Source organism: Saccharomyces kudriavzevii (genome assembly GCF_947243775.1).
Source record: "Saccharomyces kudriavzevii IFO 1802 strain IFO1802 genome assembly, chromosome: 7".
Lineage (NCBI taxonomy): Eukaryota > Fungi > Ascomycota > Saccharomycetes > Saccharomycetales > Saccharomycetaceae > Saccharomyces > Saccharomyces kudriavzevii.
Window position 1 is genome coordinate 500,318 of NC_079278.1, and position 12,746 is coordinate 513,063.

At 38.8% G+C, this 12,746-nt stretch overlaps 6 protein-coding genes across 6 annotated transcripts; 2 read left to right on the forward strand and 4 right to left on the reverse strand.

Annotated features, from left to right (window-relative positions):
- Positions 1–1,510: 1,510 nt before the first annotated feature.
- On the forward strand, positions 1,511–5,044 carry PMC1 (calcium-transporting ATPase PMC1; the record flags this gene model as incomplete). The annotated part of the gene is made up of 1 exon (XM_056228006.1): positions 1,511–5,044. One exon carries the CDS (start codon positions 1,511–1,513, stop codon positions 5,042–5,044), a length of 3,534 nt encoding a protein of 1,177 aa, XP_056087771.1.
- Positions 5,045–5,312: 268 nt separating this feature from the next.
- Positions 5,313–6,152, reverse strand: COG7 (Golgi transport complex subunit COG7; the record flags this gene model as incomplete). The annotated part of the gene is made up of 1 exon (XM_056228007.1): positions 5,313–6,152. One exon carries the CDS (start codon positions 6,150–6,152, stop codon positions 5,313–5,315), a length of 840 nt encoding a protein of 279 aa, XP_056087772.1.
- A 152-nt stretch (positions 6,153–6,304) lies between these two features.
- Positions 6,305–7,561, reverse strand: RPN14 (Rpn14p; the record flags this gene model as incomplete). Its single annotated transcript, XM_056228008.1, has 1 exon — positions 6,305–7,561. The coding sequence occupies one exon, from the start codon at positions 7,559–7,561 to the stop codon at positions 6,305–6,307; it is 1,257 nt and encodes a 418-aa protein (XP_056087773.1).
- A 576-nt stretch (positions 7,562–8,137) lies between these two features.
- Positions 8,138–9,838, reverse strand: CDH1 (Cdh1p; the record flags this gene model as incomplete). The annotated part of the gene is made up of 1 exon (XM_056228009.1): positions 8,138–9,838. One exon carries the CDS (start codon positions 9,836–9,838, stop codon positions 8,138–8,140), a length of 1,701 nt encoding a protein of 566 aa, XP_056087774.1.
- A 325-nt stretch (positions 9,839–10,163) lies between these two features.
- On the forward strand, positions 10,164–10,814 carry ERP6 (Erp6p; the record flags this gene model as incomplete). Its single annotated transcript, XM_056228010.1, has 1 exon — positions 10,164–10,814. One exon carries the CDS (start codon positions 10,164–10,166, stop codon positions 10,812–10,814), a length of 651 nt encoding a protein of 216 aa, XP_056087775.1.
- Positions 10,815–11,121: 307 nt separating this feature from the next.
- ERG26 (sterol-4-alpha-carboxylate 3-dehydrogenase (decarboxylating)) lies at positions 11,122–12,171 on the reverse strand (the record flags this gene model as incomplete). The annotated part of the gene is made up of 1 exon (XM_056228011.1): positions 11,122–12,171. One exon carries the CDS (start codon positions 12,169–12,171, stop codon positions 11,122–11,124), a length of 1,050 nt encoding a protein of 349 aa, XP_056087776.1.
- Positions 12,172–12,746: the final 575 nt, after the last annotated feature.

A 12,746-nucleotide genomic window follows, 5' to 3' on the forward strand; every position in this document is an offset into this window, starting at 1 on the left:
GTTGTCATCTCATCGCCTCTCATTCCGTCTAAAAGCATCTTATTCCTCTTTTTTTTTGCATATTCGTCAATGTCCTATTCTTTGTCTCCTCCTTTGTAACCTTAAAAGCTGAGAAAAGAGGAAGGAAAAGTAGTATGGATGCATGCGTGATTTCCGTAGCTTGCGCCTTCTGCTCGGGTCTACACAAAATAAGGGTTTGGCTTCTTAAAATAAAATGAAGTAATCTACAACTTACAACACGCATCTTCCTCCCCACCTCTCCTCTGCTGCCAATGCTGCTTTCCAACCTTCAGGGTTCTTTTACACACGGTGAACAGTAAGTTCTGGACAAATTAGTTCGCGGTTCTGGTGGCGGATCTATCTGTCTGCTATCTGCAGTTGTATAACTCTTGGCGTCAATGCTTTTTAGAGACCCAACTTTCGGTCCGCACTTCTGTTTCAACGCTTAGCACGATCTTGTCTTTATTCGTCGCCCGTATAGACCTGCAAATCCGGAACAAAAAACTTTATATAACGTATTGATATTGTAAGAATAGTAGATCAGCTTCAGGCTCATCGAGTAATACCCGAGAGAAAAACGAGTACTTTATCACTTAACAGGCCTTTTAGTTCTTTGGTTGAATATAGTCTTATCTAGCTTCTGTTTCAACTGTTTCTCAGCACATTATTTTTTCAGGAAAACAAAAAGGAATAAAAAGTACAACCAAACATAAACAATGTATAAAATCAACTTTCTTGTATTTACACATCTACTGCTTATTCTTGTCTTATCTCATTAAAAACTGATACGGTTTTATAACCTCAGAGTTTCCTGTCATATGTGGTGAATTTTATGCATGCACAGTTTCCCTATTCACCCAAAACGGTTTGGCATTTTTCCATACTAGCCTTTGAATAAGGTTAGTATGGATATGTGGCGCTAGCATTCTATCATTGCACCCGCGAAGAAAATGAGAAGAGGGTCTTTACCCGGCAACAAAGTTTTTCCACCATTTCTCAGGGGGAAGGAATTAAGAGGCTGAGGCCGAGAAGTGCTCTCTGTGCATTTGGTCAATGGCAATTTTCATCACACATTGCCATCTTACTGAGAGGGCGTTTTCGATCAATCTTCATCTGTGTAATATCAGCCCCCCTAGGATAGCCTCTATTCACATTGCATAAGTAATTGACGCCCTTTTCCCGGCTGTTACTATACTCAACCCGGGCTTAACGACTCTAATTAAATAAGCTTCCTTGTTTCTCCAGGGTTCTATCAAACAAAGTAGGCACATTCTTACTGAAAAGGATAAGGTTGAGAGTAAAATTTTTTTTTTGGCAAAATTTGAGTAACGAACGACTTTTCTGGTGCTCCTTCATTCAATAAAAGGCTTAAGAATCAACAAGGAAACACATGCGCCTCTATTGAAAAACGAAGTATATTAGGAGAATCTATTACAAATATAAATCACGTTGAGTTAAGAGGAGGATCTAACAAATAAAGTTGAGAAAGAGCGGTTTGACAAGGGAAAACATGTCCAGACAAGACGAAAATTCCGCTTTATTGGCAGACAATGCGAACAACCATCTATCGTATACGGGAAATCAGAATGGATGCCAAGATAATTTCAAGCTTTCAAAAAGTCAGCTTTCCGATCTTCATAATCCCAAATCAATAGGATCGTTTATAAAATTATTCGGCAATGGGACCGACAACTTTTTCAAGTACTTAAAAACAGATAAAAGTGCAGGTATTTCTCTTCCAGGAAAAACTGACTATCGCAAGACAAGCCGCTATAAGCACTACGGTGATAATTCTCTTCCTGAAAGAATACCTAAGTCGTTTTTGCAGTTAGTACGGGCTGCCTTCAATGATAAAACAATGCAGCTATTGACAGTGGCCGCCATTGTTTCCTTTGTTTTGGGTCTATATGAATTATGGGTACAACCTCCGCAGTATGATCCCGAAGGTAACAAAATCAACCAAGTTGACTGGATAGAGGGTGTTGCTATCATGATAGCTGTCTTTGTAGTAGTCTTAGTGAGTGCCGCCAACGATTACCAAAAGGAATTACAATTTGCGAAGCTGAATAAGAAAAAGGAAGACCGTAAGATTATAGTCATAAGAAATGATCAGGAAATACTGGTTTCTATTCACCATGTTTTGGTTGGTGATATCATTTCATTGCAAACCGGTGATGTTGTCCCCGCTGATTGCGTTATGATATCAGGCAAATGCGAAGCAGATGAATCCTCCATCACTGGTGAGTCTAACACAATACATAAATTTCCAATTGCAAACTCATTGAAAGATTTCACAAAATACAATTCCGGTGACAGTCACTCACAAAAAAAACCATTGGATATAGGTGACGTTTCCGAAGACGATAACAAAGTTGCCGATTGTATGCTAATCTCTGGTTCGAGAATTCTATCTGGCTTGGGCAGAGGTATCGTCACTTCTGTGGGTATAAACTCAGTTTATGGACAAACAATGACTTCACTGAATGCGGAACCTGAAAGTACACCATTACAATTACATTTGAGTCAATTGGCTGATAATATTTCTGTTTACGGTTGTGTGGCTGCTATAATCCTTTTCTTGGTCCTTTTCATCAGATACTTGTTTTATATAATCCCTGAGAAAGGCAGATTTCACGATTTAGATCCTGCTCAAAAGGGTTCTAAATTCATGAATATTTTCATCACTTCCATCACAGTTATTGTGGTGGCTGTTCCAGAAGGTTTGCCATTAGCAGTTACTTTAGCTCTAGCATTCGCGACAACAAGAATGACTCAAGATGGTAACTTGGTGAGAGTTTTAAGAAGCTGTGAAACTATGGGATCTGCTACCGCAGTATGTTCCGATAAAACTGGTACTTTGACGGAGAATGTCATGAACGTCGTCCGTGGCTTCTTGGGCAATTCTAAATTCGATGATAATAAGGGTTTACCTGTAAGCGAACAAAAAAGGCTGAATTCCAGAAAAGTGTTCGAGGAAAAGTGTTCGCCATCTTTGAGGACTGATTTATTAGCTAATATTGTTTTGAATTCAACGGCCTTTGAAAACAGGGATTTCAAGAGGAAAAATGAAGATAGAAGCAGCGTCAACAAAAAGTCCCCGGAAAGGTCCAGTTTTTACGCCAGGTGTAAATCTAAAATGTCCTTCCTTAAAAGGAGCAAGAAGCATGATGACGGAGATCAGTTATTTGAAAGTGTCAACGAGGGAAAACAAGAACCGTTTATCGGCTCCAAAACCGAAACAGCTTTACTCATTATGGCGAGATTGTCTTTAGGTTTGCAAGTTGGAGAATTGCAAAATTGGAGAGACCAACCGGCGGAAAAGTTCGGTATCGAAAAAATTGTCCAGACTATTCCATTTGAAAGTTCACGCAAGTGGGCTGGCTTAGTCGTGAAGTACAAAGACAGTGAAGGTAAAAAGCCATTTTATAGATTATTTGTTAAAGGTGCCGCGGAAATTGTTTTCAAAAAATGTTCATACAAGAGAAACTCAGATGACTCTTTGAAAGAAATCGACGTAGAAGCCAAAAAACAAATTGACGGTGAAATCAAAAATCTGGCGTCCGATGCTCTCAGGGCGATTAGCGTTGCCCATAGAGATTTCTACGAACTTGAAAACTGGCCTCCTGAGCAATTGCGTGATAAAGACTCATCGAACCTGGCTGCACCGGATCTACTATTTACCAACCAAGACATCGAAAAGGGTTTGATTCTGGATGGCATACTCGGTATTCAAGACCCCTTACGTGCAGGTGTCAAGGAATCTGTTCATCAATGTCAACGGGCTGGTGTAACTGTACGTATGGTTACCGGTGATAATATATTAACAGCAAAGGCCATTGCGAGAAACTGTGGCATTCTTTCCACCGACGTGACGTCTGAAGCTTATTCTGCCATGGAAGGCACTGAATTCAGAAAGTTGACTAAAAATGAACGTATAAGAATTCTGCCAAATTTAAGAGTCTTGGCAAGGTCGTCACCAGAGGATAAGAGGTTATTGGTAGAAACATTGAAAGGGATGGGAGACGTTGTTGCAGTTACTGGCGATGGTACAAATGATGCACCTGCTTTGAAACTAGCCGATGTGGGATTCTCAATGGGTATTTCCGGTACAGAAGTCGCTAGAGAGGCCTCTGATATTATTTTGATGACTGATGATTTTTCTGCCATCGTTAATGCTATCAAATGGGGCAGGTGTGTTTCTGTTTCCATAAAAAAGTTTATACAATTTCAATTGATTGTTAATATCACTGCGGTGATTTTAACTTTTGTTTCTTCTGTCGCATCCAGCGATGAAACATCAGTATTGACGGCGGTGCAACTATTATGGATCAATCTTATTATGGATACTTTAGCAGCCTTAGCTTTAGCTACAGATAAACCTGATCCAAATATCATGGACAGAAAACCGAAAGGTCGCTTGACATCTTTGATTTCTGTTTCAACTTGGAAGATGATTCTATCACAAGCTACATTGCAACTAATAGTTACTTTTATTTTGCATTTCTACGGTCCGAATTTGTTTTTTGACAAGTATGAAGATGAAATAACGAGTCATCAACAGCAACAACTAAATGCCATGACGTTCAACACTTTTGTTTGGTTACAGTTCTTTACCATGCTAGTATCCAGAAAACTAGATGAAGGTGATGGCATATCAAACTGGAGAGATAGAATTTCAGCCGCCAATTTAAACTTCTTCCAAGACTTGGGTAGAAACTATTATTTTTTAACAATAATGGCTATTATTGGGGGATGTCAAGTTATAATAATGTTTTTCGGTGGCGCGCCATTTTCTATTGCCAGACAGACCAAGTCAATGTGGATAACCGCTGTACTTTGCGGTATGTTGTCTTTGGTTATGGGAGTGCTAGTAAGAATGTGCCCTGATGAGGTAGCACTGAAGTTGTTTCCAGATACTTTTGTTCAGAAATTTAAATACATATTTGGGCTTGAATTTCTCAGGAGAAAACATCTTGGAAAACATGACGATGAAGAAGCGCTGGTGGATGAAGCCGATACTCCAGAATCCACCGCCTTTTACTGATAGACGCGCTCTATACATTTTGTACAAACGCTAATGATAAGATTAAGAAATTTCTATCATGACTTTTTTTTCGAAGTTGTAAAACATAGTCAAAAAGAATACTATTTTTCATTATTTAAGTAAAATACTTCCCTACGTAAGTTCTTTTATCCTTTCATGTATTGTAGAGGAGCTGGAAATTCCCACACCAGTAAAAGAAGAATAGCGCTGATGTTTTTTCAGTTTCGAGTTTTTCATTAAGGCCATTGTGACTTTCCTTTACTGCTAATCACGATAGTAACTCTTCATCAATGTCCTTGGTCGATAAATAACTTTGCGCTCTCGATTTTATACCTTCTGAAAAAATAGCGTATTCGGCAAAGAACTTATCGAGACCTTTAAACAAACTTTTCAATTCAGAAAGTGATTCAATTCTCTTTATTAAATTCGTGTTTGTTTCATATCTAGCTTCGTTGTCGATCGCAAAAGTTAACGATTCGTCTATTGTGTTCTCTAGCGCATTCAACGATGTTCTGAAATCATTTATTGAGAGATCTCTCCCCACGTTAACCGTGTTCCCGTTGTTTTTTCCTGTGGAAATATTCGTAATGGTCTTGATTTGTTCTAAATAATATATTACCTTTTCAATTCTCTTTCTAATTAGAACCAAACTCTGCAGTTGTTGTCTCACTCGAGCATTATCATCATCTTCTTGATCTATCTCATTTACCCTTTTTACCACATTCTGCATTCCTGCTTCTAGTGCTCTCACGGCACCTGCCAAGGTATCTAAATAGTATTCAAGCTTTGAAGACCTTACCGATTCGGTCGGATATAATGAGATCTCATCCTCGTCTGCTCCTTCGCGGGCTCTGGAAGATGCCCAAGTCCTTGGCAGTGCCTGAGATAATTTATCCAAGTTCCATATAGTATTCTCCAATTCTTTTGTGAGGTTTTTTGTGTAAAAGTCCAATCTGGTCAATAGTGCTGAGGACAGAGATTGCGTTTGGATCTGATCCTCGTTAAGAGCATTTGATAGAAGAATATCGACGAATGCATGAGGAACAAATTCCTCGTCGAAAAACATGCTCAAGATATCGTCATCTTCCGCAACAGCTAAGTCTGCCATTTTCTGTGTTCTTTGGCCTTCCTCCTCTTTCCTAAATACTTCCTTTCACACATACTTTATTGGGAGATAACTAGTAATGTCAGATTCGAAGCGCATAATGCCGAGGTAACTTTAGTAGTGATTTTTAAAAAAGTTAATGACGTATGAAAAAATTAAGGCTCAGTTAAATTATATAAAACACAGAAGTTATATTTTCCAACTTCAATCACATCTTTTTTTGATCCATTACGGCCAATTAAACAAAACTGGCTAACCTCATTATCATTGGAAACAAAAAAGGTGGGCGTCTTCGATGCAATTTTGGGGCGTTGGGTTCCCGGATCTCTAATGATATCAAGCTTGAGACTTGTATCAGGGCCGGAAGAGACAAACAAGGTGTCAGACACGCAGTAGAGACTATTAATTGGAATGCCCTCATTAACAAAGAACTCATCAACTGGGCATTCTGGTGATGTTAAATCCCACTGAGCTAACATTCCATTCTCATAACCAGCATAAACATAGTTTGCTTCATTCACGTCAATTGCCAATGAATTGCATGCAGATGTGAACTTGCTTGGGAGTTGAATAGTTTGCTCCTTGGAAAATACATCGTGAACGGTAATAACGCCAGAAACATGGCCCGCAATAACATGTTTTCCACACGTTCCAAACTCCAAATTAGTACTCTTAAATGTAGGGATTTCAAGTGACAGCTTATCTGTATCCATAAAGGTGACTATACTGTTTACACCATCACTCGGATTTTCCTTTCTGTTGAATGTGTGAATCGTCGTTGCTGTCCCGCATTCCCATAGGCGAATAGAACCATCGAGGGAGGCAGAAAGTACATTTCTTCCCCGGTCTATTATAGCGATGTCTGTGATTTTTGCCCTGTGTCCAATTAATGTACGGGGATTGGAGCCATCCTTTACCGACCAAATCTTTAGCCGCATATCCTGTGAACCAGATATCAATGCTTCACCGCTTGGAAAAAACTTTATTGTTGATATTTCGCCAGCGTGAGCCTGATGAATTTCTGTTTCTAGGTTGAAATTCGAATCCAACACTTTGATATCACCTTTTGTAGTACCTAATATGAATCGCCTCATGTGAACTTTAATCGTATCTACAGAAGTATAATCCGCACCCTTGAGCGTCTTTGAACAATCTCTTTTAATAGTATTGAATAAAAAGTTTTGGCCATCCAACTGTGCCCTATACAAATGGGAACTAAGTTTCTTAAACTTATTTCCTTCGCCTGCATCTATTCCCCTGCCGTTTGCTAATACTACCATCTTGTGCTCCTTGATTTCATTCAGATTTCTGTCAATGTTGATATAAAACTCACGATCATTATCAGGCTCCTCTTCCTCCAGGACAGCCTCAAAATCGTACTGGATATGGGCAACTGTAATATTCTTACCCATTTTCAATTTCAATTCATGCGGCTATATCTTTCTAGTTCCTGCTTTTGCCATTAAAAAGGTTCTTTTTTTTTTAACGTGTAGCTTTTATTTGCCGATTCCAGGTTATCGCCCATATGTAGCCGAAAGATTCCTTATAGTTAAGACATCACAGGCTCTAGCGGGAGGTTGATTGAATTTAACTACTTCTCTTAGATTTGATAGGAACAAGGCCGATTTTTCAAGCTGCTATGATGTCACCTCATTTGTAACAAAATTGAAATATTCGCGGAAAAAATGCACATAGCATTTGAAGATCGTTATTACAATTTAAATTGAGAGAACTTCAGCCAACTCAATTGGATATAACTACTTTTCAAGGCAAATAGGACATAAACCTGTAAACTCCTGATCGGTGCTGCAGAAGGATTTTACATTTTACGATTCTCCCTTTTACAATGCAGTGAAATTTTACCGAACAATAAATAGAACTATGTAAACTACTAGTCGATATCAACAATAGACGCTACAGGTGATACTAACGTACTCCTTAGGAGTACTATCGTAACATCACTGAAATCACTAAAATCAAAATTTAAATTAGCGGATCTGATTGAATGCATCGAATATTAACGAATTTGGCTGAACTTTTGCCTTCGGTTTATCAAAAAGCTTCCAATATCGTAACGTTTCATCTCCTGCCCCAGAGACAACCGTAGTCCCGTCATTGGATAATGTCAAATGGAGTATTCTGAAACTATGCCCCTTTAAAATTGCAATTGGATCCATGGAACTGCAATCCCATAAAGTTAGATTGTATTTTGAGTAACCATGAGATGTAACAAGCTCGTTAGTATTTTTTGACCATACCATATTACATATTTGAGAGCCACTGTCTATATCGCTCATCTTTGTAGAAGTGTTAACATTCCAAATTTTTAATTTTCTATCTGCTGTACCACCGCCAGTAGCCAATATGCCTCTTTTATGAGGAGACCAAGCCATAGCCTTGACAGCTGCCTTATGCTCATCGAACGTCAAAATTGGAGATTTGGAGGTTCCCTCGTAAACATGGACCATGTTATCGTTACCACCTGATGCAAGTTTATTATCTGCCACGTTCCACTTTAGGCCGCAGACTTCCTGAGTGTGCGATTCTATAGTTTCGAAAAAGGGATCTGGCATCCTCACATCTCTATGTAGTATTCGGTGATCCCTACTTCCAGATGTCAAAACATGATTGTTCCAAGATAAACACGCTACTCTGTCGACATGTCCTGACAATGTTCTAATACATTTTCTTTTTATCACATCATAAATTTCTACAAGCCCATTTTCTTGGCCTACCGCTAGATGAGAGCCCGCTCCAATCCAGCTTAAACTTGTATACTCGTTTTCCGTGTCACATAAGTGCACAACATCTCCCGTATTATTGTCTGTTAAGAAAATCGATTTCCCAAGGGCAACAGCCAAAACATCAGTGCTTGACCAGTCTATCAAACTATAGTAGAAATCGTCCGCCAATGATGGAGCATCTAAAACTCGATAAGGGACCTTCGCTATTTGCCGAAATTGCTTCCCCGGTGATAATAACAACTGCTTAGAATCTGGCCTAACTGGCGACATCGAATCAAAAAACTGTGATTGTAGCAAGGAGGCTGCAGATAGTTTCCTGCCTTTGCGTTGTTGATAGGTCAACAGACTAGCACCTCTGACTGAATTGCTTGAAGGCCTCGTGACCTCATCTTGCTGTGATGTGAAAAGACGTCGAGGTGTTACCGGTGTAGATTGTGGGGAAAAATCTTCCAGACTAGCCCCCTCAGGAGGCGGAGTCGATACTCGCTCCAGTTCATGATCATAACTATTTGAATTTTCCGTATGTACGATGCCCCCAGTAGATGGTCTTGTATTCTTAATACGATCTATACTACTTTCCGGACCTACTGTATCTTTACTGAGCATTTCGCCAAAAAGTTCATTCTTCAGTAAGGTATTGTACGTCTCATGTGCTTGCCTTTCCTTTTGGTACTCGACCTGATCTTCTGTGCTCGACGGATTAAGTGCTGGAACGCTTGCTATACTACTGATCGAGACGATGGAATTCAAATCTATGTCCGTTCGGTTCGGAATATATCTATCACCATATACTGTGGATGGTCTCGACCGTCTGGAAGGGGAGGATAATACTGAAGCAGATGAAGAGCTGGATATTGGCCGTTTCGAAACCCGCTTACTTTCAGAACCCTTAAGTGGAGAGGAAGAAGGTGTATTATTCATGAACGGGTTCAAGTTTGCAGACATACGACTAAACCAGAATATAGATTAGAAGAAAGAATGACAAAGAGTGAAGCCAGGATGAGGATGCTCAATCTGGAAAGTAGTAAATCAATAACGTAATACTTCATCGTAGTCTTCACGCTGGAAGCGGTGCAAAAAAAGTACTTTGTGTGGGATTTAAGTCTCTCTTCGGGTAATGTACCATTATATTCGACATGACAGGACAAGGCAAGACGGAACTGCGCGAACAGTGCAAGTCTTCTATTGAGAGCATTGATTACTGAAGGTCTGATCAGGTCGTTGACAAGTCCCTCTTTATTTCCATAATCTAAAAGAGAAAAGCTTGTCAATGTTGTCACGCTACATCTTCCTGGCCCTCGTTTTGTTGCCTTTCAGGGCTTCCGCATTCTATTTCTATGGTTATGGTGGAGATCGGAAGTGCTTCATGAAAGAATTGTCCAAAGATACCCTCTTAAAAGGCTCTTTCAATTTAGGGGTTTACGATGACAAGTTGGAGGATTATCCGCTTCCGAGTAGCAAGGATTACGGCATGATTATAGATGTGGAAGAAGTGTTTGACAATTATCATAGGGTTGTCCATCAACAGAGCTCACCTTCCGGAGATTTCACATTTTTGGCATTGGAATCTGGAGAATATAAAATATGTTTTCAGTCTCAGGTGAAAAATTGGGTAGGAAAATCCAAAACGAAATTGGAGGTTGAGTTTGAAGTCGGCTTTGAAGCTATGTTAGATTCTAAAAGGAAAGAAACCTTAAAAACTTTACATGGGAAGGTCAATGTATTGAATTCAAAGGTTATGGAAATTAGAAGGGAGCAACGACTAGTAAGAGAGCGTGAAGAATCCTTTAGAGATATATCCGAACATGTGAATTCTCGCGCAATGTGGTGGACAGTGATTCAAGTCATTGTTCTGATTTTAATTTGTATTTGGCAAATGAAACGTTTGCACTCATTTTTTATCAAGCAAAAAGTCTTATAATCGTATATGTCGAGATTCAACTGACAGCGGACTTGAATTCATTGTGTTTTTCCCCATCCTATAATCTAATTTCAACATCATATATGTATATGTGCGCATTTTCCTTGCTTCGTGGGGCAGTGATTAATTGAGTATGTACATACATATTGACCTAAAAGCCATTGAGATGTCTTAGGTTATCTATATCTCTATTCTTGTATTTATTTAAAAAGACAAAATAAATATACATGGTGCGTATCGTATATCCCATGTCAATCGTATTTTCCTTTCATAGTTGGAACAAAGAGCCTTCTTCAGACCATTGCTATTACAAATCTTCGTCCATCCAAGCTAATGTTTTATTAATGCCTTCTTCGATACCGACTCTTGGCGTATAACCTAACAACTTCTTAGCCTTAGCAATGTTATGATAACGGTATGCACACACAATCTTGACTCTAAATGGGGTCAAACCAGGTTCTTTACCTAGTAACTTGGACACCCATTCTGATAGGTAGCCAGCACAAATAGCAATTGGTCTTTTCAGAACAATAACATGCTTAGCAACGTGACCATCTGCTTTCCAAACTGTACGAGCCAGGGCCCAAAAATAAGTGGGGGTGTCGTTGGTAATGAAGAAAGTTTCACCAGAGACCTCTGTCCTTGTTTTTGGATCAAGCAGTTTTTGTGCAGCTAATACATGGGCGTCAGCGACATTTCCAGCGTAAGTCCAATCGAACAGATTGTTATTGTCACCAATTTGAAACTTTGATTGCCCCAATTTTGCAACTTGTCTAAGACCAGGCACCAATTGTCTATCCCCTGGGCCAAAAATACCAGCTGGGCGAAGAGCAACAGTGTAAAAATCATTGTCTGGGTCATTTGCTTTCAAGACCATATTTTCGGCGACAGCTTTTGTCTCATTATATGGATCCATAGGAACTTCTGGGATTGGCCAGGTTTCATCTGCATTGTGCACATCCTGCCCGTTGAAAATAACACCAGCGGAGGACGTATATACAAGTACATTGACACCACATTTCTTGCACATGTCTATCACATTACGGGTTCCCTTAACGTTCACTATGTCGTAAATATCTGGGTTTTGACCATGCATTGGAGATGCACAATGAACAACGACATTTGCTTTACTTTCATTGATAGCATTTTCCATATCATTGGGAGACGTCAAATCACCCTTATGAAATTTTATATCATTGACATTGAAAGTAAATTGTTTCGACAATTTTTCAGGGAGATCCCTAACATCAAAAATGTGTATATCTGGTTTGGGATTGATATCAAAAAATTGCTGGATTAAGTGTAATCCGAGGAAACCAGAGCCACCAATAATTAAAACCGACTCTATCTTTGACATGTTTATCTTTTTATCTGTTCTTTCGACCTAGGGCTTAAATTTGGATTTGAACAGATTTGATAGTTTATTAGTATAGGGTATTGTGTTTTATAGCTGCAACATCATCTTTCCTTGCACACTTATATGGGATTTTTTAAACGATACAGTTTTTCGAGTGAACAATAAACGATGAATGGGGGCTATCGGACCGAAAAACTTAAAATCCATAAACACCGAATAATAGAATAACCTAACAGGACACTAAGGAATCAGAAAGATAATTTGAATACAACAGCTATCAATATTAGTTTGGATTTTTGAACCTGAAAAACTTGCCGCTTGTAATATCGCAAGTAGCCAGTTTTTTCCAGGAAATATTCGTTCAAGTAGAAAAAGCAATTTCAATTTCCATATTTCGGCTTCTCAAATTACAATAAAATTATATCTTTCGGAAATCAAAAACATAATAAAAAAATTATAGTATAATTCATACTAAAGATTATTTTACTGAAAATAAAAACTGATAATTAAGTCTACTGGAAAATAATCACGTGACATTTCTTATCTTTTTTATAATATAATATAAATTATACTTA